At 40.8% G+C, this 25624-nt stretch overlaps 1 protein-coding gene across 2 annotated transcripts in view; it reads left to right on the top strand.

Annotated features, from left to right (window-relative positions):
• ttc28 (tetratricopeptide repeat domain 28) overlaps positions 1-25624 on the top strand; it is a 148134-nt gene that overhangs the window by 76895 nt on the left and 45615 nt on the right. For both annotated transcript variants that reach the window (XM_084746473.1, XM_084746472.1), the window contains exons 3-5: positions 6605-6752; positions 17249-17521; positions 17603-17733. In XM_084746473.1, coding sequence (XP_084602599.1) covers positions 6605-6752; positions 17249-17521; positions 17603-17733 — 552 coding nt within the window. The remainder of the gene's footprint in view (positions 1-6604; positions 6753-17248; positions 17522-17602; positions 17734-25624) is intronic.

Genomic DNA, 25624 nt, shown 5'->3' with positions numbered 1-25624 from the left:
AAGATACAAGAGAGAAATGACCCAATTTCTCTGTATAATTCTGGTGTGAGGGTTATATTGAGATTAAACACCATGCTGTTAAAGGATAATCTGTTAACAGGAAGAGGAGTTTGTTAAAACACAACACCTGTAAGCGGCAAAAATGGCACAAAAACTGCACAGTTCATTCAAAATGGCTGACCTCCTGTTGGGTTTAGGGTTTGGCTCCAAGAGACTTTTTTGTACGTGTGGACATGATACATGTACCTGCCAATTTTCATACAAGTAGGTCAAATATATAGACGGGACTACTTTGTTGAAAGTTTGTTGGGAGTAGTCTTGAGCCATTTTGCTATGGCCATACGCAAAAAAAACTTTTACTTTCAAGTAACTTGGAATTTCAAGCCTGTTTAGACCCTCAAAAATGTGATTAAAATCAGAGAAAAATAAAACTAATAACTCTTCTAATAACTAACTTCTGTGTGGTATTTTTGTTAGTTGAATCAAAATCATGACAGCAACCCTCCCAATCATTCATCTGTGTGATGAAGTTACGTACATTTTCCATTTTTTGTGACAATATTCCAAGTTGGAAACATGGGAACACTGAAGCATCTGAGAGCTGGTGCATGGACATATTTTGGATGGCAGAATTACCAAAAAACGACGCTGTTTGCCATCTTTGAAAAAGAGGCTGCCTCGCTCCACAGCAACAACAAGTCATTGTTAGACTCGGCTGCTTGGTCACCATCCAAGTGAGGCAGCAGAACTGAGCGAGCAAAGTCAGCTGTACAACCTCATGCAACATAAGTGTTGACTTTTCACCGTGCTCGTTCTCAAAGACGCTCACCAGAAACGAAAAAACGATAACCCAGAAGATAGTAAGATATATTCTGTATATATGTAGGTTTATGCCATTGTTTTGGGAGGGTTTCAGGATAATTACAGAGCTGGAACACAATTTAAAATTTCAAGTTGCACCACAATCTCAGAAAAGACAGTTGCACGATGCCGCACAGGAAAAAATATCTTATATTTTCTATACTGAAAGTGAGGACATTCTTTGTAACATCTTTGGTGGACGTCTCTGGATGGACATGAAAGTGAACCAGAACAGTGAAGTAGTATCCTTCACAGTTAAACAATGAGCTGACTACCACCATTGTTCCCACTGGACCGAAAGTCCATTTGGCCAACAGCCCACTATCTCAAAAACAAACACCCATTACTCCGAAGGCCCACTGCTCCAAAAGCAACCCAAACATGTTTGGTTCTGTCAGGATTTTAAGCTCAAACTGAGTTTTTGATCAGCGTTTGTCTAACGCCTCAGGTAGTGTTGATATGCATCAACTGAGCTGTTCTAAAACTGGAAATTTGACTGTAAAATTATTTGAAATGTCGTTCGGTGCAAGGCCAGAAAGACAGCCTATTAGGGGCAGAATGTGCACCGAATCAGCACCATGGACAGAGCCAGCAGTCACAGAACTGACAGCTGCAGGGGCCGTGAGTATTTTCAGACAAATGGGCGTTTGTTTTCGGGATAATTCAGGTCTTTTGGTCCAAAGGGATTTGACAATGGGCCGTACCCTAAAGCTGAGGGGGAGCTGCAGATTCAGGTGATTATTCTCAGTGGGTTCACTGCTACGAGCATCACCTTTCACATTGTTTCACATTGATGTTTTAAGCATTTAAATGCATTTTTTATGATAAAATATGAATTATAGCCACTTTAAAGTAGACTCTTGGTTCTGGTTTCTCCATAAGCCCCAAGAACTTCCAGAGACACATCAGTACAAAAAATAAATACACATAAATAGAAGTACTGTAGATACAAACACACCACCACCAGGATTTGTCTTGTCCCTTTTTATTGATCACTTCACTTTAACTGACACAGAGCTGTCAGCTGATGCTGAAGAGGCTGTCAGAGCGCTCGATTGGGAATCAGTGTGAAATACCTGCGATCCAGACGAGCCAGACACCACCGGAGCAGCAGTTTGTGGAGAGACGCTCTAATCTGACAAGGTTTTTTTTTTCTCTGAGATGCTCCAGAACACTGCTGAGAGACAGACAAAAAAAAATGAGACGGAACGTGTGTTTACGTGTGTGTGTGTGTGTGTGTGTGTGTGTGTCTGTCTGGACTGTACCCCCTGTATGTGCTTAGCAGGCAGCGTAGCCAGACTGAGCTAATAGGCAGGATGTGTGTGAGCAGGAGGCTGGAGGAGGTGCTGGTGGAGGCAGACTCTTCCTGCTGTCACTTTCTGTCTGATTCTGGCATGTTTACACTCTTGATGGGGGTAGAAAGCTGCGACACACACACACACACCTGCACACGTCTACACACACACACACACACACACACACACACAGCGTACCTATTGTGCTGCGCTCACACACAGTCCTGCAGAGATAATGACCATCTTACTATAATTATAACTTCTCCTCCTCTGATATGATCTCCCTCGTCTGACTGAAATTATCAAGCTAAAGGTAAGAAAACGACCTGACTGCCTGAAAGAGGAACACCGAATCTGTCAGACACTCTGAAACATAACGGTTCCAAAAGGGTTCTACCCATGGCCTCTTGCTTCAGTTAAGGGTTCTTTCTCAGACTAAGGATTCCACTTTTGGGAGGAAGAACTCTTTCATCAAAGTTTCTGTGTACCATAATATAATATAGTTCTCAGTAGAACAGCCTCTGTGGTTTCTAGATAAAACCCTTTGAATATAAAAAGGTTCTATGTAGAACAAAGTGAGTGTGGTCTAGATAAGACCCTTGGTATATCAAAAGGTTCTCGGTAGATTACCCTTGGTGGGTTCTAGGTAAAACCTACATAATGTCAAAAGGTTCTCCAAGTAGGTTCTAGATCGAATCCTTTGAATATATAACTGGTTCTCAGTGGAAACCCCTGGGTGGGTTCTATATAGAACCTTTTGAATTAAAAAAGATTCTTGGCAAAACACCCTGGGTGGGTTCTAGATAAAAGCCTTGGAATATCAAAAGGTTCTCATCAAACCCCCGAAGTAAGTTCTTTTATATAAAAAAAGGTTCTTGCTAGAAACCCCTGGATGGGTTCTAGATAAAACCCTAGGAAAAGCAAAATGATCTTGGTAGGATCCGCTTGTTGGATTCTAGATTAAAAACCACTGAATATCAAAAAGGTTCTCAGCAAAACCCCTCGAAGTGGATTCTTTTATATCCAAAGGTTCTAGATTGAACCCTTTGAACAGGAAGGGTTTTTGGTAGAATCCGCTTGTTAGGTTCTAGATAAAATCCTTGAAATCTAATGATTCTGTGCAAAAAACCCTGACTAGGTTCCACAAAGAACCCTTTGAATATAAACAGGTTGTTAGTAGAACATCCTGAGTGTGTTCTACATAAAACCCCTTGATTAATAATTTATTTTTAATTAATAAAAATGGTTCTCGGTAGACCCCCCCGATAAATCCTTTCGAGTGTGTATATATATCTTGATAGAACCAGTTTCTAGGCAGGACTCCATGAAAGGGGTCCATGTGGAAATATTGTAAAAGGTTCTACCAGGAACCCATGAGGACAAGCTGAAGAACCCTTTATGGTTCTAGTTATCACCTTTATCTCTCAGAGCGTACGGCAGCCGGATCAGAGTTCAGGCGACAGATTTGCAGGACGGTGTGAGGTAGAGGTAGGCAGACAGGTGGGGCGTCCATATGTCTCCTCGTCTCCGTCCAGCCTGGACGAGGGTCAGAGGGCAGACTGCTGTCTCTCTCTCCTCAGCGTGGACTCCTGGCATCAGAGCCCGGAGCTAAAACAGAGCAGCCGTCCTGTATTTATCAGGTTCTGCTCTGAAATGTTTTTCTCACTGTCGAGTCGAAGGTTCTGTCGCAGTTTAAAAGGGAACCGCATTGATTTTACACATCAAAGTGTGTTTACAGGGGAGTATTACTGCATATGTGAGGAGGAAAAAAAAAACAGTGTAAAGCTTTTTTAGAGGAATCTGTCTGAAGTCTGATGAATGTCCTCAAGTGATGTCACTGGTCTGAAGACTGAAAATTATTTTAGAAATCTATTAAATCCACTGCAAATCAGAAGTCTGTAGTTCCGAGTCGGAATGGAAGAAAACAGGAAACTGATGTTTGTGTGGAAAGTCTCTGAACTTCACGGCGACCTGAAGCAGCTGATTTAACAGATCGATCAGTTGTTTGGTCCATAAAATGTCAGAAAATATTGATCAGTCTTTATTTTTTTTTGTCCACAACTCAAACATATTCAGTTTACTGTCAAAGAGGAGTAAAGAAACCAGAAAATATTCACATTTAAGAAGCTGAAATCAGTCTGATACCGAGTGATTCAGGGTCCTTGAAGCAGCACGCTGCCCAGAATTAAAATAAGCACCAACTGTTTTTTGACCGCAAAGCAAAACTAGAAGAAGAGCCAGCCTGTGGTGACGATCCCCGACCACATCTGGACACAGTTTTTATTACAAAATCTGGAAAACAGAACAAGTACATGATGAAGTGCATGTTGTGTCTCATGTTGTAGCCAGTGGTTTGCTGGTCTTTAAAGTCGAAGCGCTTTAGAAAGCAGTTAACCTGATGCTAACATTAATGTTACTTTCATAATTGACCCTTCGCTAAGCCCCGCCCTCCTTAGTTACTTTTGCCAAGCTTTCCATTCTCGCACTGCATTTATGCAGTTTACAGTGTTAACTGATTAAGATTGGTAAGCAAACTGGCAAACAGCACTCAAAAAACAAACCCACTGGTTTTGACTTTGCATCTCCACAAATTTTAACTCCGGCATCGCTGTGTCTCAGTTGTGTTCTAGGAATTTGTCAAAATAAAAATGTTCTGCTGCTCTCATGCAGATTTGAGGGGGAAAAAATGTGGACTTGTGTTCCCAACTTTGAGACAAGACCCCAACTTTTGCAAAAGTAGACAGAGACAAAACTGGATGTAGAACAAGCAACAAAAAAGGGCATAAGGTCAATAAATGAAGATTATTATTATATTATTATATCATCAATGTAGCTGTGTCTGATTTAAAGCTTTTTGTGATGAGTTATTTAAGGGACACGGCCCCGGCTGTAATTACCAACCATTTATCCCACTTTGTGTTAATCAACAGTGAAATGACACCGTGCCCTGTTCACATTCTGCTCCGACACCAACACACAGCGACTAAAGGCTTAATGCATTAGATTAGACGTGACCCCCGGCTGCATTCGTTTCAATGAAGCTGTCTGCGGACGAGGACGGGGACAAAAGACGGCGCGGGTGCAGAAAGTGGCAAGCGGGACAGGAGCTGCCATGTAATCTAATTCCTCTCCTCTTTGTCTTCATTCATTCACTGTCATGACAGATTATGTTTAAATGGGAGGAGGGAGGGCGGGATGATAAATGAGGGAGAAAAGAGGGGGGAGGAATGAAGGGGAAGAGAGAGGTAGACAGGACAATTAAGTTACACTCTGGTCGGCAGTCAGAGAAGAAGAGTGTGTGTGTGTGTGTGTGTGTGTGTGTGTGTGTGTGTGTGTGTCTTCTCCTCGGTCCTCCTCATGAATTTGATGTCATGATTCATTGTCTCTAATCTCGCTGTGAAATGCACGAGGGGTCCTAATGAAGTGTGCGCTGTTTGTGTGTGTATGCAGAAGAAGAAGTGTGTAAACTGTTCTGTTCTCGCTGTATCAGTGCTGTGCAGGTGTCGCACTCACATTCAAGCACAATGGCTTTTTAATTATTTTAGTTATGAGGACACCTCTGGGGTGTTACTGCACCATCCGACACAAACAATAAAGCCTACTTTTAATTCAGAGGAAGTTCCTGAGAATGTGTAAGGATCCATGTATAAGGAAGACCTCGTCATTCGCATGAAGGGACGAAAATACCTGATTTCACAGATGCTTTTCTGAAAAAATGTGATGCATCTTGCAGTGTTTTTTTTTTAACTTATAATTCATTAAAAATCAAAAGGCAGCTTGTTCCTTGGAGAACAAAAAAACACACTAATCAAATGACCTGGACTGGACCCGGGTCTTGGTCCCTGATGTGGAGGCCCCCTAAGTAACCTTACCAGACATGCTCAGGATTTTGATTTGCTTCCATTTATGTGTCTCCCGCACATGATAAACCTTGTAGGAGTTTAGTCTGCCCTGCACGTTCTTGTTATCATTTCTATTGTTTTGTTTATGCTTTTTAATAAAGTAAAATTAAATCAAATCAAAAACCCTCCTGTGAGACTGACAGTTTTGTTTTTGAATGAAATAGCAGCATAGTGAGATGGTGACCATGGTGGGCTAAACATCAGACTTGTTAAACTTAGCTTTGTCACTGTGATTTGAGTTCATCTAAAGAAGAAAAGTACATTATCTCAGTTGGTTAAACTTTTTGAAGAGTTTGAGCTCAAAACTCAGAAATCTGTTGCTGTCTGCTGCCTTGAAATTTAGAGTTTTCTCAGCTGTGTTGTTTTTACGGTGCACAGATGTTAAAGTCGTGATGCTGCTGGAGAAAAGTCAGCAGGTTTTATCCTCAGGAGAACATGACTGTGTGTGAAAGTGATGGACCAACATGCAGAATGATATTGCCATCACGTTACATAACTTCTTTTACAAAATGGATCGGTTTGATAATGTTTTTCTTCTTCCCGCAGGCCTACTTTCGTCAGGGGGTTGCCCTGCAGTACCTGGGTCGTCATGCCGACGCCCTGGCGGCGTTCGCCTCCGGCCTCGCCCAGGACCCAAAGAGTCTCCAGCTGCTTGTCGGCATGGTGGAGGCTGCCATGAAATCGCCCCTCAGAGGTATGTTTTTCTTACAACTCGCTCGCCGTCTGCCGTCTTTCTCTGCCTCGATCATCTCGTCTCTCTGTCCACGTAGCGTGCTGTGAGACAACAGGCAGATTCATCCAGACAGAAGCAAATGAACAACAGTTGTTTGTCTGCTCGACAACAACAACTTTGTGTTTGAAAGTTCAGTTGTAGGAGAGGAGAGTGAGATGTCGGCGCTGGGGAAACTGTGAAGTTACCACTTTTCCTTTTGTTCTTTTATTCAGTGAGCCTCCCCTGGGAGCCGGGATGTGAAAAAGTAAAAAGTTGCCTCTGATGATTCAGATCTCTGAAAGAACTGGATGCACATTTGATGTGACAAAGAGGGAGATAAGAGAAAAGAGGCACTGAAAGAAAAGTGACATGGAGAAAATAAATAAAACAAGGGAGTCAGATGAAATGGAAAGAGAAACAGAGAGAAGATGAAATTGAAAATAGTGAGCTGGTGCTGAGTGTCAGGGAGGCTGGACGTCAGCATCCACTTGTTGAAGCTGAGGCCACGACTCGAATCCGCTGCCTGAATCCCGAGAGCTCTTCTTCTTCTTCTTCTTCTTTACAATGTGCTGGCAGAACTCACAGTTACTGCTAAGTAGACAGACGGTTGTTTGGTGTCTGAGAAAAACACATTCGTCCACAAATACAGGAGTGTGGAGCTGCATCATCCATGAGACAGAGCTGAGCTTCCAGGGACGGGTTACTGTATTACTGCTGTCTGAGTCAGGATACGTCTGAGTCATTCTGTTCTCGGGACACTGGGCCTCATTCACCAACCAAATTTCCTCTTAAAGGGATAGTTCACCCAAAAATGAAAATTCAGCCAGTATCTCCTCACCCTCATGCTGGTTGAAGGTCAGGTTTAGTTTTTGAGAAAGGTATCAATCTTCTTCTTAAACTCTCAGCAAATAAGCACACTTGCCAAAATGTTGTACTGGTCCTTAAACTAAAACACTGTTAACATTCGATAGAAGAAGAAATGTGAACAGTTGTCTCCGCTGTACTGAAGGAGACCATCAGGACAGAGATAATGGATTAGTTTCTCCTCTGTCCAGACCAACAGAGATAATGTGCATTTGAAGTTGGTCTCTGATTGTTGAGGACATCATGATCTAGTTTGTTAGACGGGAGAATAATTACAGCTTCATTAACTGCAGACGGAGGACAGAGACGTGTCAATAACAGTGGACAGCAGAGGTCAAGATATCAGAGGCTGTTACTTAATGAGACTGGAGTGAATCAAAGAGGCAGAGAGGCGGTTTAACACCAACTTCTAATTTACTAAAGGTTTTTTACCAGAGCAGGTCCCAACCTTTTTTCCTTAGAGCCCCTCTGCTTTTATCTAAGGTGCCTGAACACAAACTAAAGGAATAAGTGAAATAAACACCAATTAAATTGTTTCCTTGATCTCTTTTTAATTAGTCTCAAATCTTACAGGTGCTGGAAATCCCTGAAAACACTTGAATTTTAATGTTTTCAAGGTTTGAGAAGTGCTTGGATTTTGGATAAAGTGCCTAAAACTGCTTGAAATTGTAATCAGATTACTTCTCATTATAATCAATTGCTGCTGGACTGAATTAGTTAACTTTTTAGACAAAGAAAAAAAAATAGGTCAGATATTTTCTGAGCCAGAATGTTCAGAAAGTTAATGATTAATCATTAATTGAACATGTATTAATTGATCGTTAACTGATAGTATAAAATGGTATTAATTGTGCCTCATTTGCTTGAAACTTCAAATGTATCTTATTTTTTGTTTATTTATATTTATATCCAACATGTTGTCATAACATAACATATCAGTTGATGTGCAAATCTTGATTTTGAGAACCTCAGAGCAGACAAAGTCTTGGGGACCCCCTGTGAATTCTGGTGTCCCTCTAAGTGGGGCCTGGACCCCAGGTTGGGAACCAGTGGTCTAGTTCAGAGACAGTGTGTTTTTTGAATCCTGCACACTGGATGAACATAATTAAGGTCAGAACCCTCATTAACTGGTAATCCCTGATCATTTTGGTGATCTACTGGACCAATTCCAATTTCTTTAGTCATTTAGACCCAAAATATGTGAAAATTGGCCCCAGGTTTAAATATTACCCTTTAAACTTTATTCTTAATCTCACTTCTGATTTTCATTTGTAAAATTTTTACCATCATGTTTACTGTAAAGGGCTGAGAACAGTGGCTCATTTTGTTACCGTGTTTATTAGCATGAATGAGCTTCTCGCGGAGCTCATGATAAAATATTTACAAGGTACTTTCTGGTGTGTCATTGATCTATCTGCCCCACAGTTCTCGGTGCACTTTTATGTGCAGGTTTCAACAGCATGAGAAGATGAAGGAGGAGTGCATACAATCAGGAATGGTTTGCAGGCTAGAATTGGCACAGGATTATGTTTTTTGCCCTTCAGCTGTATCGGAATGAGAGCAAGGCTTCTTGGGAATAGCCTTCTACTTGGCAAGCTGCAGCAAATGTCTGTGCACGTGGAATTTTGCATCTGATCTGACACTGGAGAGCGTATCTGGTTGAGTATTCATAGTATCTCCCTTTGAGGTAGAGCGAGAATGAGCACAAGGCTGCAGTGCAAACTGACCAAATGAGCTGTTTTCTCTTTTCTCCAGTTACAAACAGAAAATAAAAGGCATCACATGTTTAAGCAGCATAAGAACTGCTGCTCAGTCTTTGACAGTGATCTGACCGTATCGTGATCAGTGTCAGCAGCTGTACATAAAGTCACTGCTGGATTCAAGGGGGGGGTGAGGGGGGCAATCGGCCCCCTAGTGTTCCTATGTTTGAAAGAACTACACCAAAGTGCCCTCTTAGATGCCCCTGTGGTCGAAAAAACATGTTAAGTGCCCTCTTAAGTGGCCTTCTAGAAAACAAAATGTGGTAAAGTGCACCTTCAGTGGACAAAACGGGAAAAAGTGCCCTTCCAGTGGACAATGTGGGGTAAAGTGTCTATGTGGGAAAGTGCCCTCTAAGGTACCCTTCTAGCAGACAAAACATGGTAAAGTGCCCTTCTAGTGGACAAAACATTCAGCACACCTGGGTAAAAGCAGACTTGGGTGGTTAAACACATTTGGTGAATCTTGACTTCTCTTAATTTTCCTCTGAAAAGAAAATTTATAGAAAATGTAAGAGAAAGCTGAATAGGATGTTGCAGCAGGATGAACCTGGAGTCCTGAACTCTGTAAAGCTTTCCAGGGCAGTCCTGATGCACTGTGGGAGGTTGTTCTGCCATCCAGGGGCTGCAAACTCCCAAACTCGACCTCCCATAAGCTTCAAAGTGAGCGAGCCTCAGAGCTGAGGGGTCTAGTATCGAGTGTTGTCATGCTTGAGTAAGCAGGAGGAAGGGCAACGTGTTGGACCATGAAGAAGGTCGATATGTGTGGAGGAGAGGGCCTCCTCTGGGTTATCTGTCTCCTGTTCCTGATGTCTTTTTTATAGGATGATACGCTGCAGGGCATCAGCTCGGCGAGTACAGGCAAGCCTTACAATCCTTATCTGGGGATATTTGCTCAGTCTGCCTCAAATTAGTGTGTGAGGTGCAAGATTTCACATCACCAGAATTTTCAGGTTAGTTTGGTATTTACAGAGACGACGGATGCTAATGAGACCAGCTGCAGTTCATCTGAAGTGCAGCTAAGTTTGACCTGATTTAGGTCTGTTTTGGCACATGTTGAGCTCGTCTGGAGAGGAAATGGAGCGCTAAAAAAACTGTTCTCTGCAGCTTAACTTTGAATATTGGTTGAAGAGGAGACATTTTTGGAACTACAGGTGACAAACAAAAAGATTCTGAGTCATGAAATGTCAGTGTGGGAGATTCTGGGGGCAATTTTTTGTGTTTACAACCACCAACCACAGATCCTACACCTGCTTTTTCACAGATGTTAAATGTCAGGTGCAGTTTTCTCTGCAGCACTGATCAGTAAGCAGGGATAAATCAGGTGTGGTTGTGTGTGTATGAGGAAAGTAGGTTGCACAATTAATCAAAATATTATCTAAATCACAGTATGGCCAAGTGCAGTAATGAAGGAAAAATATTTCTAATTCTCACTAAATTCCCACACATCATATCACGATGAGAAGAAGCCCAGCATCACATCACCACCTCCCCTTTAACTGGAGGATTCTGAAAAATCAGAAACTAAAAAAAGAAAAAAAGAGCCAAATTAATTAATAATATTTGCAAATTAAATCAATGATTGATGAGGTAGATGTGACCCTTTCTAACTATGTTGAAGTAATCATGGAACAGACTTTTTCTGGATAATAATGAGCAACTTCAGCTGGAATAAATATCTGTCTCCGCTGCATCATTTGTGCTTATTCAGATTTAGATGCATCCCTATGTTTAGCACTCCAAGAAGGCTGCAAATCCCCCCAGATATTCCCCAGAGACTGTTGGAGAGGGGGAAGTTGTCCCATGCAGCTGAAATATCACCTCCTCCACTTTTCCTTTTCAGATTTACAGAACTGGCAAACAGTTTTGCTTAATAAACCTTAATAAATGATCACCCTCAGCTGATTGAGTGGAAAGACTGGACTTAATAAATAAATGTTGAGATCTGTGATCCTTCTGCTGAGTGACTCTCTGGTCCAGACTGGACAGACTGGACAGACTGGGAGGGTAAAGAATAATATGTGACAGGTTGTAAGTCAGCAGGATGCTACAGAAGCACAGCAGAGGCAGTAAGGGACCGTTTAAATTCAGATTTGTGCTCCTTCTGTCACACAAGTCAACAAATTACCAATGAATCTCTGAATTACATATGTAGTGTTCACCGCCCTGTGCTCTCTCTGTGCCAGTGTTCCTCTTGCAGGATGTAATTATTGCAGAAGTCACCGACTTAAAGTCTCGGTCGTGTTAATTTGCCTCAGAACCAATTCATAAAAGCTTTCACAGCATAATCTCCCACAGGGAAAATAGCACAGATGGTTGTTTTATTTGTACTTTACTGGCGACTTCAGTTCATTGTCTATAAATTATGCTTTCTAAATGTTTTCTAATTACAGGGGAGCCAGTGAGTGTTAGGCTTCCTTAAAAAATGAGTTTTCCAGTGTCCTAAAAAACTGAGAAACTGTCCACAGTTTTCTATTGCACTTCTGCAATGAATGAAAAACTCAAAGCAAAAAATCAGAATCAGTTTACCTGTGTCCTGGGACACAGCGAGGTTCGGCGAGGGGTGCTTGAAAGCACACGGTTGGATCCACAAGCTGAGTTCATCTCAGGTTTTTCCAAAGAGGAAATATGCCCAGTGAGGGCTCGCTGGTGTCAGAGATCCACCCAAACCGAACGATGTCCCGAACCTGCTGAGTTGAATCCTTTGCAGAAATGTTCCATTAGGATCCTTTTCCTCACACTGTTCTGTGTTCCTGTTTTATGTTTGCAGGTTATGAGACTAATTAAATGCTGTAGAGTTGCTCTCAGTCCATCAGTCTATTGCCTCTTTTTCAGTGCCGCTGACACAGCGACCCCGTCCACCCGTGACTATGTTCAGGAGGTTATACTTTCCATTGAAGTAATAAGAATGGAACTAACATGTCTATCACAGACATCAGTCCTGCATGAATTCCTGCTAACATGTAGGTATTTTATTTAGCAATTCAACAACTGTCCATCAAAAAGCACACTGTTGCAAAATATGGTGAAAACATTAACTGTGCAAAAATTTGTGTGCATGTCAGACTCTTTGGTTACAATATTCCACGAAGATTCCACGTTTTTTTCAGAGCAAATCTGAAATCCAGCAGCAGAGGTGGTGAAATCACACAGGTGAAAGTTCACAGCTCTGTTCTCTCTCTGCTCTACATCACTGAAACCCTCAGGACCTCAGGACATTAACACTGACTCTCCCTCCAAACACACAGAAATGATTTAGTGATGCTGCAGCTGCATGCTTCATCTCCATACCAACAGGTCGCAGTGTAAATGTTGTGTTCTTGTATTATTACAGGGTTTTAAAGCAGGATAAAAGCTGTGTTTGATTCATATTATGTCAAGTTAGGCAATATTGTTTCTATAACTAGAGGAATATTACATTTTTTCTGCCATTCTAATATATTATGGAGAGTTTATTTGAATTGCTCTCCTATTTCAACAAAGTGGGGACTGCTATTGCTCAATCTATAGCATTAAAATAAAAAAAGAGCCGGTGTTTGCATCCATTTTTAAATGCACAACTTGCAGCAGCTGTAAGGCTCCTGTTTGACCTGCCAGCCATGTTGAGTGCTTCAAACTCCATACCAGTAGCTCCTTGACCTCTGCTTCAGGAGATGTTGGGAGGCAGGAACCACAACCCAGGAACCAAGACTGTAATTAGATTCTTCTTGTTAAAATGCAGCAGCTGGTTTGGGGTCACTTTCACCGTTTTCAATTGCAGCAGGCAACGTTTTTTAGAGCAAAAGCACCAAAAATCCACTGTATGCTTCCTCTTCAGCAGCAAACAACAGACGCTGTTAGAGACCAGCTGGTGAACGTAGTGGAGTTTTTACCCCCTAAAGAGAAAATATCTCCCTTTAGAAGCTGGTGGAGACCAAAAACAGAGCAACAAGACAGTGAATATTGGACAGTTACTGCAGGTTTGATGCTCATATTGTCAGTTTCACACATACAGTGATATTCTCATCAGTCTGATCAAGAACGTATTGATAATCACCGCTGATGGTTCTGCTAGAACTTCATAATGTTTGTCAGGAAGAATATTTATATATACGAAATTTGCTCCTTCATATTTTGAAGCAACGGCCACATGTGAGAAGTTTGCCCTCGGGGCTTTCTGACAGAAAGACCTACTTACTCAGGCATTTAGTTAATTTAGTATGTTTGTAGCTCATTCTGTCGCTTTATTAGAACTTATATTTCTAGGAATTTATTTTTTGTAATTCTCTTCTATGTCTTTTTGAATTCCATCATGCTGCTTTTAATTTTTCATTCTTATTTGTTGCATTTTTATGAATTTATGTATATTGTCATTTTTAAACCAGTGTAGTTGTTTGTAATGCCACATTGTAAAGCACTTTGAGTTGCATGTTGTTGCATGTATGAAAAGTGCAATAGAAATAAAACTTATCATTGTTGCCGGAAAGAAAGAAAGAAGAAGAAAATCATGGACACCATTGGAAATATATTTCTATTCTATACATCTTCAGTGTAAATTCCCCACAGATTCCTTCACATTAATTAAAGATAGATGAAGCCTGTGTTCTTCATTTGAGCCTTGACAGGTGACCTCCCAAAGGCCCGAGGGCCGAGTCTAGTTCAGGGTTCCACAGAGTTCTTCAGTAGTTTGGAGGACGTTGGGTTCCTCTGTGATGCTGTTCGATCCAGAGGAGCTGCAGCTGTTTACTGATGGGACTGCAGTGAAGTGTGATCTGTAGAAGCAGCAGTTGTGTCTGATGGACATAAACATACTGCGATGAATTGACACAAAGTCAATAAATCTATTGACGAGCTGATCGTGTTTCTGGTCCACAGAACCTTTTTACTCATCAAGCTGCTGCTGACAAGCACACACAGAAACATGAAACAAGTCGTTGTTATAAACTTGTTAAATCTTTCCTTTATGATCTTAATGCTGTATAGCTGCTGACATAGCTATGGTTATAACAAGACTAAGATGCTACAGTCAGGTGACCTTTGTCACCATGGTAACTGTCATCATTGTTAATGTTGTGAAACGGTTGCAGTTTGATTAGGTTTAGACCCTCTGTCATGTGTGTCATGGTCCCCCAGGGGACTATTTATATTAGGAGTGTCAAGAGTCTCCAAATCAATGGTTCAGTTTGATTTTTGATTTTAGTTTGATGCTTTGATTTAGACTTTTTTTTTTGTACTGTTGCTATCATTAGACGTCTCGACTGAAGATCAGCAGATCAATGGTTTTAAACCCTGACTACTGTTGTTTATATTTTCACAAATTTCACATAATAATAATAATGATGATGATGATAGAATGATTTTAAGTCTGGACAGTTTTTTTCTTAATTAACTGCTTAGTTGTTTGGTCCATAAAATGTCTTAAAATGTTGATCTAAACTCAAGATGACGTCCTCAGAAGTTTTTTCCACAACTCAAAAATATTCAGTTTCCTGTGAGAGAAGAGAAAAGAAACCAGAAAATATTCACATGTGAGAAGATGGAAATTTGACTTTTTTATATTAAAAAAATAACTTGTGTACAAATTATTGATTGATTGATTGATTGATTGATTGATTGATTTAAAGACAAAAAAATGTTGAAATTTCCTTCCAGTGAAGCATTTTCTCATTTGAGGTCATGATAATGAATTGGCAGCTGTGTGTGACTGTGCAACGTAGGATATCATTCTTTATTTTAAAATTATAATATAATATCTGTAATCTGATTACATCTCTTTTTATCTGTCACTATAATATGTGAAATAACCACATTACATGTTTTATTTAAGTTCAACTTGATTTTACACAGGACCTTCTCACTCTTTATAAGACACCATTACATTTTATCCTCCATGACGTTCACATGTGAACTGAAGACATGTCTTCTCTTCAAACGTCAGCACAGACTAAATGTTCCTGGATGAGTCATGAAAAGTAAAAAAGACGCTGTGATAACATCAGTAAGATTCATCCTCTGTGAACCATGAAGGTCGACAAAATTTCATGTCAGTCCATCTCGTAGATGTTGACGTGTTTGAATGGATAAGTGAAAAGTTTGATCTGCTCATGGGGCCAAACTCAGTGAATGACCAGAGTCAGTAGGATTTACCCTCTGGAGACCTTGAATGTTTTCATTGAAATCCATCCAATAATTTTTTGAGATTTTTGAGTCTTGATCAAAGTCGTGAGCTGACTGAAATGAAACACCACCGTCGGCTGCAACCTTCTCTCTGGTTTCTCTGCTGATCAGTTGAAAATATCAGATATCAGAGAACCTACAGGAACTTCTGCATCCTCTGAGACACACTTTAATCTCACAAACCTGGCACACAGCCACAGTCCATCAGCTCAGTTTGAAAACTTGGATGTCTCCAGGCTACGTTCACTGTCTCGTTTGGCTTCTTCTTCTTCTTCTGAGAGTTTCACAACAATCTCAGTGCGTCAGAGGCGACGATGCTCCGCAGCCCCACGGCCCCCATCCTCATGCAAACCAAGCGTTTCTACAGTAAGATGAACATAACTGTCGCCTCTTAACTGTGAGTTAATCTCAGCAGAAAATGTAATTATAAAAATGCTCACTCATCAATAAATTTTCATGACGAGTAGAAATGAAGTGCTGTGATGAAATAATTTCACTTTCGCTAACAAAATTATTCCATGAATATCCCCCCAAAATGCTGTTTTAATATTAAACAACATAATTAGCAAGGGAAATGCATGTTTCCTTTGGAAGCTGATGTGTTATCATGATGAGTAACAGATAGACATCAACATCCATCAGCATCACACAAACCCTCGATGTGAATCTGCGAAGCTTCCAGATGAACAGTTAAATGCCTAAAATTTTGCAGATTTAATCAACATTAATGCAGCGTTGCTGCTTTTTCTAATACAGTGTGCAACAGCTGTGATGTTAATTTTACAGAGTAAATTCATGTCATTTTAGTGAGCGTGCAGTACAGAAATTCAGACTCAATGGGTCTGCAAATTTGAATGTTTTCCTTCAAACATAAAACACTGACCACCTTTACTGGATCAACTCAGATTAGTGTCCTGAGACCTAAAGTTAGGGGGCGGAGGTGGAGTTTCTGCTTCAAACACCTCTTCAAAATTGATTTAGTTGCGCATTTGTGGTGTAAAGGTGCTTTTCCACCTGAAAGTCCAGATCCAGATTCATTTTTTAAACACATTTGTTTTGGTTTCACATCGCAATTATCCAAGTGGATGAAAGAACTATACATGTTATTATCTACGTCCTGGTGTCTTCACCTACATGGACTGTGTCTCCCTGTGTTTGACATTGATTGGTTTGTAGACGGGCGTGTGTCTGATGTTGGCGTCTTTACAGTTTGGAGAAAGATGAATGCACGAAAAACGTTTTCTGGAAAATGGGAAACAACTGTGTCTGTGTGTAGCTGTAACTGGTGCAGCTCACAGAGATGTGGTGTCCACTGTTGGTCCTGTTGTAACTTTTTTGCAGACAAAAAAAGTCAGAATGATATCTCGTCTTTGTACTGTATTCAATTGAAAATAGGTTAAAAACATATTTGCAAATCATTGTTTTTGATTTGCATTTTAGACAGCATTCAAACTTTTTTAGATTCAGGGCCGTCAGCTGACAAACTGAAAATGTCAAACAGGTGATGTTCAAATTCTGAACTGTTAGAGGAGCTCATCAGTGCTTCACTTCTTACCAATCAGGTCGTACCACTCTCAAACCAGTTCTCAGGTGCGGTCCTTAATGAGTTCAGTTGGTTTGTGTCATTCTGCTTCCTGATTAAATGATGATGGATTTTTTTACCTCACCAGTGTCTCTGTATGTTTGCTTGCACCTCCTCAGACTCCCTTGAGCCCACCTACCAGCAGCTCCAGAAGATGAAGCTGGACAAGAGCCCCTTCGTGGTCGTGTCCGTCATCGGTCAGGAACTGCTGACTCACGGTTTCCACGGCGCCTCCGTCGTGGTCCTGGAGGCGGGGCTGAAGATCGGCACATGCTCACTGAAGCTGCGTGGATCCGTCTTCTCGGCCCTGAGCTCTGCGTACTGGTCTTTAGGTAACACGGAGAAGAGCATGGCCTACATGCAGCAGGACCTGGAGGTGACCAAGACTTTAGGTATGAAGATGAGAAAGTGAGAGTGCTGCGTGAACGGACTGCGAGGAAATGAAAGGGTAGTAATGAACGTCTCGTCCACAGGTGACCAGTCAGGTGAATGCAGAGCTCACGGGAACCTCGGCTCGGCCCTCTTCTCTAAAGGCAGCTACAGAGAAGCTTTGGCCAATCACAGGAACCAGCTGGTTCTGGCCATGAAGCTCAAGGACAGAGAGGTACGATTGCATGAATGTGTGGAAAATAAAGAGTGTGCTAATGTATATTCATACAATAACATGTTGTATAGATTTGTAGTCGGCCTCATACATGAAGCAGCTTGTTCAGCTGCTCTACACTTCAAACTGTGACGCTGTTCTCCTCCAGCATCAGTTTTCCGCTCCATTTTCTGTAGCCCAAATACAAATTTATGTAAAAATAATACAGAAAAGGCAAGTTAGCATAACTTAAAAACATGGTGTAAATAACATTTTTTCGTCGACCTGGCCTGTTGGGGCTTTAAGAGACTTGGATTACACCAGATGAGCAGTATGGAGGCATTTTATTTTATTTTTTCCAGTTGTTTTTTCAGTTTGAAAGCTGTTCTTCCCGTGAAAAAACTAAACCCGACCCTAGGTCAGCATAAGAGTGAGAGGATAATGATTGAATTTCCATTTTTGGGTGAACTATCCCTTTAAAAGAGTCTGTCCAGTCAGGTAACTTGTGGCAGAGATGATGATGACATGCTTGTGTCCTTCACAGAGCAGAAACTTCATAGCAATGAAAATAATGCACATACTTAAAAAGAAGATGTTGCACGGCGTTGATGTCATCCTCTTTGTTTAGGAAACCTGCATGATAAGTTTAATTTAAGAGCCAAACCTGTTAGTCTGCAGTATATTTGATACGAGAACGTCAGCAGTTTAACCAGCGCTGGAGATCTCTGGAGATTTCTAAGATTACACAGTCATCACAACCCAAACAAACACTAAAAACAAACATCAGATTTGCTCTGATTTCTTTTTGGATCATCTCGGTCTTGTTCTCTCTCGATCCTGCGTGTTTTCTTGACAGCAGTTTCTCTTCGCCTCGGGCCAAAGCTAAAGTCATCGGCTTTCTTCTGAAGCACTTTGGACAGTTGTGAAAACCAGAGTTAATTAGATTGCTGTTACATATTAGACTTTGGCCCCTTTATGTCTCAGAACACAGAGTAAAGCTGTCAGGTTGTTTGTGTCTGTTTACCTTCGTCTAACTGCTCCCATATGCTGCTCAGCTGTATACACGTGTGTGTGTGTGTGTGTGTGTGTGTGTGTGTGTGTGTGTGTGTGTGTGTGTGTGTGTGTGTGTGTGTGTGTGTGTGATGTTTTCTGAACTTTGCCAACATGTGATGTGAATAAACAACATTGTGTCATGGCAGATCCAATTATGTCTCACTGGTTTAATATTTTATTTAATCTTTGATTCTGTGCCTGTGGGCCGTTTTGTGGAATATTTTATTGTCTCTTTAATATTGTGTGTGTGTGTGTGTGTGTGTGTGTGTGTGTGTGTGTGTGTGTGTGTGTGTGTGTGTGTGTGTTAATCAATAATGTTGGATCTTGGCTGTTCTTCGATCTTGTTTGTTTAATGTGTGCCACAGTTAGAACACAGCTCCGTTGTCAGTCTTCACTGATCTTACCTGTGTCCTGTGTGTTTTTACCTCGGTGTCGTTGCTGCTCATCTTCATGCTCTCTGCACACTCTGCTGTCCGGGTTTCTCACTCATGATGTTTTCTGTTTTCTGAGGTTTTTTTCTTGAGTGCTCAAGGGGTGTAAGATCAAGTAGAGCAGGGATCTGCAACCTTCACAATCAAAAGAGACATGTTGGGCAAAGAAAGAAAAGGAAAATCTGGAGCCTCAATGATTAAATTCTCTCTTTTTCCTGGAGACTGTTTAGTCTTTTTAAATTTGGCATTCATAGTGAGACTATGGAGAATGAAGAAGACGACAAAATTTAGATGAAAACGCACCGAGCCACAGATGTAAGCTTGTTGCCTTATTTTAGCTCACAAAATATTAAAACTTTTTAAAATTCAGCATATAGGCTACATGTTTTTGTTGGAGAATCACTTTCCACTGTGACAAAATAGTTGAAACAACTCAAAATAGTAATGAGTTCAACTCAAACTCTTAAGTTTTGAAATAAACTTAAAGTTTTGCCGACCCGTAAAAGTTCATTGAGATAATTTACTTTTTTTCTTCAGATAAACTTGAATCTTTGATTTCTAGAAACTAAAAAATGGTTTTAATTGAAAATATGAAAATTATAACCATCATTCACGTTCTCTTAAATGAATTTACTCTGTTTGTTTTCTGATAGATCTTTAGGGGTTTCTTAAACTCGAAGGTTCAAGTTTACCTAAAGAAGAAAAGTAAATGATCTCAGTAAATGATAGCAGAAGGTTGCAGACCCCTGAGCTCAGTCAGCTCGGTCGGTTAGTTTTATGAAGTTTGCCACAGTGAGGTCTTTTTTGTTTGTGATGTTTTGAGCAGTTGAGTGGAGAAATATTTGTGATTATTGATGAGAGAAATGGATAAAATCTTGCATTAAGCTGTCAAGGTTCATAGTAATTTTACACATGTGCATTGTGCATTCACAGTTTCCCAAAATGTTCAAACCCAGAGAAATCTGTCGTTTTAATCAAGGTAAGAGTGCGTTTGATTTGGTCGCCTGTTAATGCCGTCAAATCCCCTTTAGCCTCCAGGACAAACCATGTAAAGATAATGTCACCAGATGCACTGTGGCCCAAAAAGACCTTTTCTCAATGAGCTTACTTTGTGAAAGAAGCAGCCGTAAAAGCTCATTTTCTGACGCCTCACAGTTTACAGTTGAGATTGTAAGGCAGCACACATTACAGGTGAGTTTTCCAGGTGCTCGTCAGTCAGAAATAGAAACTGTAAGAACAAGAAACTTGAAATTTTTGTCACTCTAAACAAAGCTAAAAAAACCCCTGATATCTCAGCCCTCAGGCTCATGTTTGTCTGACATGCTGAATAAACACAGGAGACACGGAGAGTGACAGTTAACGTGTCTGATATACCACCATATCATCCACTCATACTTGTGATAAAGTTTTACATAAATATTGTTGTGTCAGTATCTAAAATGACTCGACAGTTGGGCTGATTTTTGTATCAACCAGCTGTTAGCTGATGTTTCTGATGTACAGTTTTATTATAAATGTGCCACAGCCACTGTAACGCTCTTAAAGGCTCCACTGGACCCTCACACACACCGATGGCTCGATGTCACACACACACACACTTGGACACACACACACGGTCACTTAATGGCGTGTGATTGCATCCTGGATGTGGAGAGGTGATTGAACACCTGTCAGTAAGACGAATGGCTCTTTGAGCAGCTTCATTTTAATGGCAGCAGTGAGCGACTGACAGGGATACAGTGTGTCTGTTTGTATTTCTGTCGATGCGTCTTTACGGACCGTCTTGAAAACGTGTGACCTGCTCCCACATTAATTTTGCACACAGGTTTGTCATAAAACGTGTTCACATTGGAGCTGACAGCAGCTCAGGATCGAACACAGACAGGAGAGATTCTCTATCTGAGCGCGTGTTTTCCTGGTTGTTGTCAGGGGCAGTGAACGCACCGCAGACAGAGTCGAATGTCTGCGTTGGTGTTGACAGACGATTATTGAGCTTCTCCTCCACAGGTGCACAGCCTCAGGCGACTGACACACTGTCATCAACACAAATCCATATCTCCCACTGTGTGTTTGTTTTGCTGTGTTACACGTGTGTTTATTTGTGCGAGTGTTTCCAGACAGCGAGCTTCCAAACAAAGACGCCGCCTGCAGAGAGCTGATGTTTAACCTGCAGGGGTGGACACTGAAAAGGCAGCAGCTTTATACTATAATTCAGTTTACTACAGCCGCTTTGTAATTAGTGCTCAAACACTTGGTCAGTTGACAGAATATTAATTTTTGGACTGTTGGTCAGACAAAACAACAGAGAAGTCAATTCTCTCCTTTCTTTACTCACACGACGTGACTTTCAAATACATTTCTCTTTCGGTCAGCAGTCAACATGGACAGAGAGACTAATTATCTTACTGTACACAGCGTGGTCGCTGCTGCACACAGGTTTACAAGCAAACGTGAAGATAAACCACTTTGTGCACTTTCTGCTGCAGAGGAGCTGAGAAGCAGGAGTTATTATAGAATTATTGCTCACTGATGCCCAAAAATGTTGCCTGCCACAGCTTTAAAGGGAAACACCTACTGTATGATCAATATTTTTATTGAATCATTGTTTTACACCATTTTAATATTTGACTGGTGCTCCTTTAATGTCATCTGGTTGCGCCCTCTTCCTCTGCATTGATATGGTGGTTTCTGATTGGAAAATTGGTGCCAACTACTGTTTATCTCTGAACCCCCTCATAATCACATAACAGAAGTGGATGGAAACAAGCATTCATTTGCATTTTCTCTTGCCAATTCACTCAAAATTGGTTTCAAATTTGTGCAACATTTGGATGAAAACACAAACGGTGTCTCTTCTTCCCTTCCTGTCTCCGTCCTTCGTTCGTACCAACACAGCCTTTTGGCCGCTCAGCATCCGACCAGCTCAGATCTGTCATTTCCCCCCTGACGCAGCAGGAGAACTCATTTCTTCCTTTAGCCCATGCTGAGGGTGAAAAGCCCATATTTTTTGGCTGATTGAGCATCACTTTTCAAAATCTGCTGCATCTCCGGGCCAGTTTATATCAAGCAGGAGATGCACTGCCACTGCTAATCTTTCACTGTGTCTATTCACCTCTCCTCTTCTATTTTCATTCATTAGATTCACAGATCCATCTCTCCCTTCCTACACCTTTTTACTCTGGGGGATCTTCGCCTTTTACCTGCACAGACTCTCCTAATGAGATTTGATGCTTTCCTGCAACATATATAAGAATGTAGCGTTTTGACAGGTAGTATATTATGATTCTTTGATTTTCTTTCTGTGCAAGATGACAAGAGTTGTCAGTCTCTCCATCTTTTTCATATATATATTTATATGTATAAAAAGACAGACATAAACAACACACACACTGTGCAGCGTGTGTCTCAGAGTCCCAGACACAACATGATTGGATTTTTTGTGTGTTTTCTCGTGCAGGGGAAACATTGTGTCCTTGAGGGAAATCAAACACTCGTCTGGCCGGTGGACTGTACACACACAGAGGCCTCCTCGTCATTTATTAAATCTCCCTTTCCTGCCTCGGAGATGTGTCAACTGGATTTTATGTGTTTACACTCATCACTTTGCTGGGAATTGGGATTTCGGCCGATGTGTGTGTGTGCGTGTGTGTGTGTGCCATCGTCTTACATGAACACACATGAACAGGAATGAAAAGAGCAGAGTGTCCTGGTGTTAATTAGAAGTGGTAAATTCCAGTAAAGGTCAGTTTGGCTGTTTTCAGTGACAGTTTGTAGCTTTCATTAAGGTTCTGGTTTAAAGGAACGTGATGCTGGTTTGTGTCTCATCTGTTCGGAGACGTTTGAAACAAAGGGTCACTTTTTCCTCCTCAACCCCACAGTGGATCAAACATTCAGATCCTCTTTATTAAAGGCACCCTGTGGAGTTTCCAGCAGGTGGAAACTAATGCTTTCATTTTCAGGTTCCATAATTTCACGGTTAATCGGTGGTAATTCCAGGTAATATATTTGAAATTTCATAGAAATTACCCATAAATTATCTCCAGATTTCATGGTTAATTGTCTGATGTAGTGGGTGGTTATTACAAAGCAACATATTTGAAATTTCTCTGAATTTACCCACAAATCACCCCCAGATTTCATGGTAAATATTCACGAGTCCCATTTTCAGGCGAGTAGGTGGTAATTACCATTTCAGATATTTAAACTTTCTTTATAATTAACTGCAAATTTACCTCAAATTTTATGGTAAAAAAAAATATTAAAACATGAATATTTTGAGAACATGTGCATCAGAAATGTCTTTTTTCCTCTTTCTTGTCCCAGTAATAATCTGACGACCGCTCAGATTTATCTGGTGACCCTTTGTAGGGGCCCAACCCCTAGGCTGGGAACCACTGGACTGAACTAGCTAACTGTATATAAAGCGGTTGACACCAGCTCCACCTCGAACAGCTGCAGGAGTGAAATGCTGCTCTAATACTGATGAATTAACTGCTTTATAATGTCATTCTGTACATAATTATGTAAAACCAAATGGAAGCCATTGTTCTGCAGAACCAGTACTTTTATTTTGAAAAATTGTAGCTGATAATACTTCCATACTCTTACTTAAGTATGATTTTGAATGCAGGACTATTCCTTGCAGTATTTTAAGCAGGTCTTGACCTTAAATAGTGCTTTGGAGCCCTTTTTTAATGAGTAAGTTCCAGTTTTGTTTGTCTCCTGCAGAATGCACAGCACATACATGCGAGTGACACAAAGTCCAGCCAGTGGTATCATGCTATTCCATAAGAGGTGGTGACGCGCCAAGAAATGCAGGAACGTGCCAACAAAAGCCTGGGAAGACCGCTAGCAGTTACACGTGGGTGTGAACAATGCAGACTTCAAAACAGAGAAAATAAAAGCGTTCGACACATTTATTGTTTGAGCTGAAAGATGCACACAATGCATGTTTTTAGTTAACACTGGTTATACACATATGTTTGTTTGTTTGTTTGTTTGTTTGTTTGTTTGTTTACATAAAATCTCCACAGGGCAACTCTAAATATGTCCTTATGATAGAAATGGAAATTCAGATACTCTGTTTTATTTTTGGTGCATTTTGTTAAGAATTCAGACATAATCAGTTTACGAATTGCAGCGCTGGACACGTGGAAACAAAGGGTTAAAATTACTGGAAGAAGATTTGCCTGTATGTTGCACTTCTTTAAAATATATAATATATATTTGTACCTTTGTGGAAAAAGAATATAGTTTAATGTCATTATTATTTGTTAAATATTTCTATACTTATTATTTTCTTCATTTGAAGGCTCACTCCTGTGTTTCTGTTGAAGAACACACTTCTCTGAATCCAGGCGAGAGAGAGAGAGAGAGAGAGAGAGAGAGAGGGAGAGAGAGAGAGAGAGTGTGTGTGTGTGTTGGATATAAATGAGTAACGAACATGCTAATAACCCCTTGTTAATAATTCAGAGCTTCTTCTCCTCCTCTCTGTCACGTTCTTTAAACTTGCAAACATTTCATTATAATCTCTGACTTTATTCTTCTCTGTCCCTCACTGTGTGCTCTCAAAGGTCAGATTCGTACTTTAATTTCTCAGAGCGTTGGTGTGTGTTGGTGTGTGTGTGTTGGGGTGAGTGTGTGTGAGCCGCCACTGACACACAACTGTGACTGCAGCCTCTAACTTAATTATTGTCACTGTGATTGAATCAAGGAGATCATGCTTACAGTGAGAGTGTATACCTGAGGACAGGCTTTATTGATAATTACATCACTCTGTGTGTGTGTGTGTGTGTGTGTGTGTGTGTGTGTGTGTGTGTGTGTGTGTGTGTGTGTGTGTCAGGATCTTTATCACTGGTGTCGTGTTTCTGTGAAGCCTGTTTGTTTCTGTAACAAACTCAGACACTTCAGATACTCATGAAGATTGTTTCCTAGAAACTTTACAACAAATAATCAAGAATAAAATCACAGAAGTTCTGCATCAGTGACTGATGGAGAAACAACACTACAGTAATTTTCATAGATGAACTGCGGACACTGTGCAACAGCTCGTAATGCTGACCACAGTACTTTAGTTACTTCAGGATATTGCAGTTACTCATATGTGCCCAAGCTTGTGGTGAACTTTGCTTCAGTATCATGAACAATATGACAGGAATTATATAATAGTGACACACTCCTGAGCTAAATGTTTGGCTTTATTTGTCTACCCATTATTTAGTCCACAGAGTAAAACACGTTGTCTCTTTTGGTCCTTGTCTGTTCCAGACTGAACCCTCATTTGTGCTGCGTTATATAAACCATAAACCTCTGACTGTAAAGCAGGTGCCATTAAATTTTTTTAAGTTAATTTCAGATTTATAGATCACAGGTGCAGAAGTTAGAAATGGGCTGTAAAAAACCTGCATTTTTTTAGGCTCAGTATCTAA

This window comes from Lutjanus erythropterus, chromosome 20 (genome assembly GCF_056507025.1).
Source record: "Lutjanus erythropterus isolate fLutEry1 chromosome 20, fLutEry1.hap2, whole genome shotgun sequence".
Lineage (NCBI taxonomy): Eukaryota > Metazoa > Chordata > Actinopteri > Lutjaniformes > Lutjanidae > Lutjanus > Lutjanus erythropterus.
The sequence above is the reverse complement of the archived record's forward strand: the minus strand, read 5'-3'. Positions and strand labels throughout refer to the sequence as shown.